Here is a 3,489-nt window from a genome sequence, read left to right as displayed (position 1 = left end):
CAGTGGCTGCAGGAAGAGCTGGTCCCAGAGCCTGACGAGGGCAGCCCCGAGGCGGGCGAGGCCATCCTCTCAGAGAGGAGCTCAGGGCAGGACGCACTCCCTGCAGCGGAGCCCCAGGCCCTGTGTCCCGGCCGGGCGGGCACCTGCAGGATGAGGATGAAGTAGTCGGCCGGCTTGTTCCGGGTGTACAGGTAATGGCGCACGTAGTACTTGTTGTGCTCGTCGAACTTGAGCTCCTGAATGACGTCTGGATACTTGAGCAGCCGCAGCAGGATCTTCTCCGAGATCAGAGACGGGCTGAACTGGGGCACCTCTACAGGAGGAGAGGAGAGACCCAGCGCTGGAGCTTCGCCTGCCCTGCCCGTGTCTGAGCGCAGCGTGGCCACTCAGCCCTGCTCAGCCCCTCCCCTAACAGTGCGTGACCTTGGGCCGGTCACTCGACCTGCACGTCAATTTGCTCACCTATAGCGTGGGGATAAAAATGTCACGGGGGGGACCAGCACTTAGCGTAATGGCTATGTCGCTGGACTCCCACGTAGTTGACAATGGTTTGTGTCCCGGACCCAGTGGCTTAAACTCACGCCAGGCGCGTGTGCGTGCGTGCCCAAGATCCCGAGAGGAGAACGGAGGAGAAGGGATTGCAGCCTGGCCATCCTCCCTGGGGGTAATTTCTCGCTTTCTGTCTCTCTGTCTCTGTCTGTCTGTCTGGCGAGCGCACGTGCCCTATAGCAAAAACCTCTAAAGAAAAAGTCACAGGGTAGCTGTGAGTTACGTGGGAGAATGCCCATGCGCCACTTGGATGCGTTCTTGGCACGCGGGACGTGCTGAATAAATGTTACTGTAATGATAACCATCGTTATCAATATCATCAGAACCCTGGCAGGGAAACTAGGGAAGAAATTGCCAGGGCTTCCGTAAGTGAAGGCTGGGAGGAAGCGGATGTGAGGGAGGGCACGGGGCAGGCAGGTGACTCAGTCACCCAGGACCCCAAGGGAGCTTTGACTCAAGGGCGGGAAGGGAGAAATGTCACGGACATGAGGTCAGGCAGAGAGGAGGGAGACGGTAAGGACAGGGCTGGCGGCAGGAGGGCGGGGCATGGTGCACCCAGGGACAGTGACTGGCCCCTTCTCCTTCCTACTCCACTAGCCCCGACAGGCCTGGCGAGCCCACAGCCCACTTCCCTAGGACTCCCAGGGAAAACTAACAAAACCAACTCAGCCGCTTCCTGGAAATCTGCAGTGGCAACTCTAACAGGACAAAGGGATTGCAGGGGGGACCTAGGGATAGAGGAGGCGCCTGGCCTGGTCCCTTCCGAGGTGGCTGTGCTGTTTCGGCACCCGCTGCAGCCTCATCCCCTGGGGAAGCAGCCAGAGGCCCAGGATCTCACCCTGACGGCTCTCTTTCCATGACATCGACACTGGAAGTCCTACTCACGCACTCACCTGTGGCCAGGAAGCGGTGAGCAGCCAGCAGGAGCTGAGGCGAAATCTTCACCTTGAGCTCGTTGTCAGCATCCTTGAAGGCTGAGAAGTCGCGCTTGTTCTTCTCGGACACCCGTTTCCGGCTGCGGTTGTCAGCTGCAGGAAGAGCGAGGAGCTGAGGCTGCGACAGCCGGGGCGCTCGGGACAGACCCCCATGAAGGGCTGCAGGCCCGGGTTGGGCGGGGTCCCTGGAGGTGCGATGGCCAAGGAAGGAGGAAAGTGGCCTGCTCTCGGTGCGTGGCTGGCAGAGGGCCCCCAGATACCGGGCCTCAGGGCGCCAGGACCTCCTGCACCCCGTCCTGTGGCCTTGCCAGTGAAGGCTGCCAGGTTTCAGATCCGAGCAGGAGGACTCCCGCCGGCGGAGGGCAGAACTCACTGTATGTGTCCGACTCATCCAGGATCTCGGACTTGATGATCTCCTCGATGACGTCCTCCAGGGTGACCAGGCCCAGCACCTCGTAGAAGGGGTCCCCCTCGCCCTCGTTGTTCACCTTCTGCACGATGGCCAGGTGGGACTTTCCTGTGGGGGCAATGTGATGAGTCAGACGAGAGCCCAGGGCCTGTCACAAGGCTCCCTCCACCAAACTTCGGTCATGACTCATCAGGGCGAGGTCCCAGTGGCTCTTCCCCTTTTCCGGATTTTCTGATGTTTCTACTGCAAACAGATACTGCTTTATTAAAAGGGAAACCGGAAGTATTTTTTAAAGGTATTTCACTATGGAAAAGTTTCAATAGGAATAAAAATAGCAAAGGCCGACCTGTGGGCCCTTGTCATTTATCGGGGGCTCTGGGGGAGGAGGAAGACCCACGTGGACAAGGGAGAGGGGACCCTTGGTCAGGAACACATGTGTGCCAGGTGGGCACTGAGCTCTGTGGGCTGAGGTCCAGCGCTGACTACCGCAGGGCCTCCCAGCCACCTGGGTTCCTTGCACGGTTCCGGCGGCGGTTGTCAGCTGCAGGAAGAGCGAGGAGCTGAGGCTGCGACAGCCGGGGCGCTCGGGACAGACCCCCATGAAGGGCTGCAGGCCCGGGTTGGGCGGGGTCCCTGGAGGTGCGATGGCCAAGGAAGGAGGAAAGTGGCCTGCTCTCGGTGCGTGGCTGGCAGAGGGCCCCCAGATACCGGGCCTCAGGGCGCCAGGACCTCCTGCACCCCGTCCTGTGGCCTTGCCAGTGAAGGCTGCCAGGTTTCAGATCCGAGCAGGAGGACTCCCGCCGGCGGAGGGCAGAACTCACTGTATGTGTCCGACTCATCCAGGATCTCGGACTTGATGATCTCCTCGATGACGTCCTCCAGGGTGACCAGGCCCAGCACCTCGTAGAAGGGGTCCCCCTCGCCCTCGTTGTTCACCTTCTGCACGATGGCCAGGTGGGACTTTCCTGTGGGGGCAATGTGATGAGTCAGACGAGAGCCCAGGGCCTGTCACAAGGCTCCCTCCACCAAACTTCGGTCATGACTCATCAGGGCGAGGTCCCAGTGGCTCTTCCCCTTTTCCGGATTTTCTGATGTTTCTACTGCAAACAGATACTGCTTTATTAAAAGGGAAACCGGAAGTATTTTTTAAAGGTATTTCACTATGGAAAAGTTTCAATAGGAATAAAAATAGCAAAGGCCGACCTGTGGGCCCTTGTCATTTATCGGGGGCTCTGGGGGAGGAGGAAGACCCACGTGGACAAGGGAGAGGGGACCCTTGGTCAGGAACACATGTGTGCCAGGTGGGCACTGAGCTCTGTGGGCTGAGGTCCAGCGCTGACTACCGCAGGGCCTCCCAGCCACCTGGGTTCCTTGCACGGCTCTCCTTGGCAGCCAGCCCTGCAGCACCCAAGGGCTAATACTGCCCAGAGCCATTAACAAAGCAGCTCCCTCTGGTACCAGCAGTTGGCGTAATGGCTTTGTCGCTGGACTCCCATGTAGTCGACCGTGGTTCATGTCCCGGACCCGGTGGCTTAAACTCACACCAGGTGCATGTGCGTGCGTGCCCAAGATCCCGAGAGGAGAATAGAGAAGAGA

The 3,489-nt window shown here is 59.6% G+C and overlaps 1 protein-coding gene across 2 annotated transcripts in view; it reads right to left on the bottom strand.

Annotated features, from left to right (window-relative positions):
* CNNM4 (cyclin and CBS domain divalent metal cation transport mediator 4) overlaps nt 1–3,489 on the bottom strand; it is a 49,593-nt gene that overhangs the window by 11,077 nt on the left and 35,027 nt on the right. For both annotated transcript variants that reach the window (XM_027767541.1, XM_014583422.1), the window contains 3 exons: nt 2,715–2,858; nt 1,443–1,577; nt 144–313 (listed from right to left, as the gene is read on the bottom strand). In XM_027767541.1, the coding sequence (XP_027623342.1) occupies nt 144–313; nt 1,443–1,577; nt 2,715–2,858 (449 nt within the window). The remainder of the gene's footprint in view (nt 1–143; nt 314–1,442; nt 1,578–2,714; nt 2,859–3,489) is intronic.

Source organism: Tupaia chinensis, unplaced genomic scaffold (assembly GCF_000334495.1).
Source record: "Tupaia chinensis unplaced genomic scaffold, TupChi_1.0 Scaffold144276_1, whole genome shotgun sequence".
NCBI classification, from domain to species: domain Eukaryota; kingdom Metazoa; phylum Chordata; class Mammalia; order Scandentia; family Tupaiidae; genus Tupaia; species Tupaia belangeri.
Note: the sequence above shows the minus strand (reverse complement) of the source record. Positions and strands in the feature narration are given on the sequence as shown.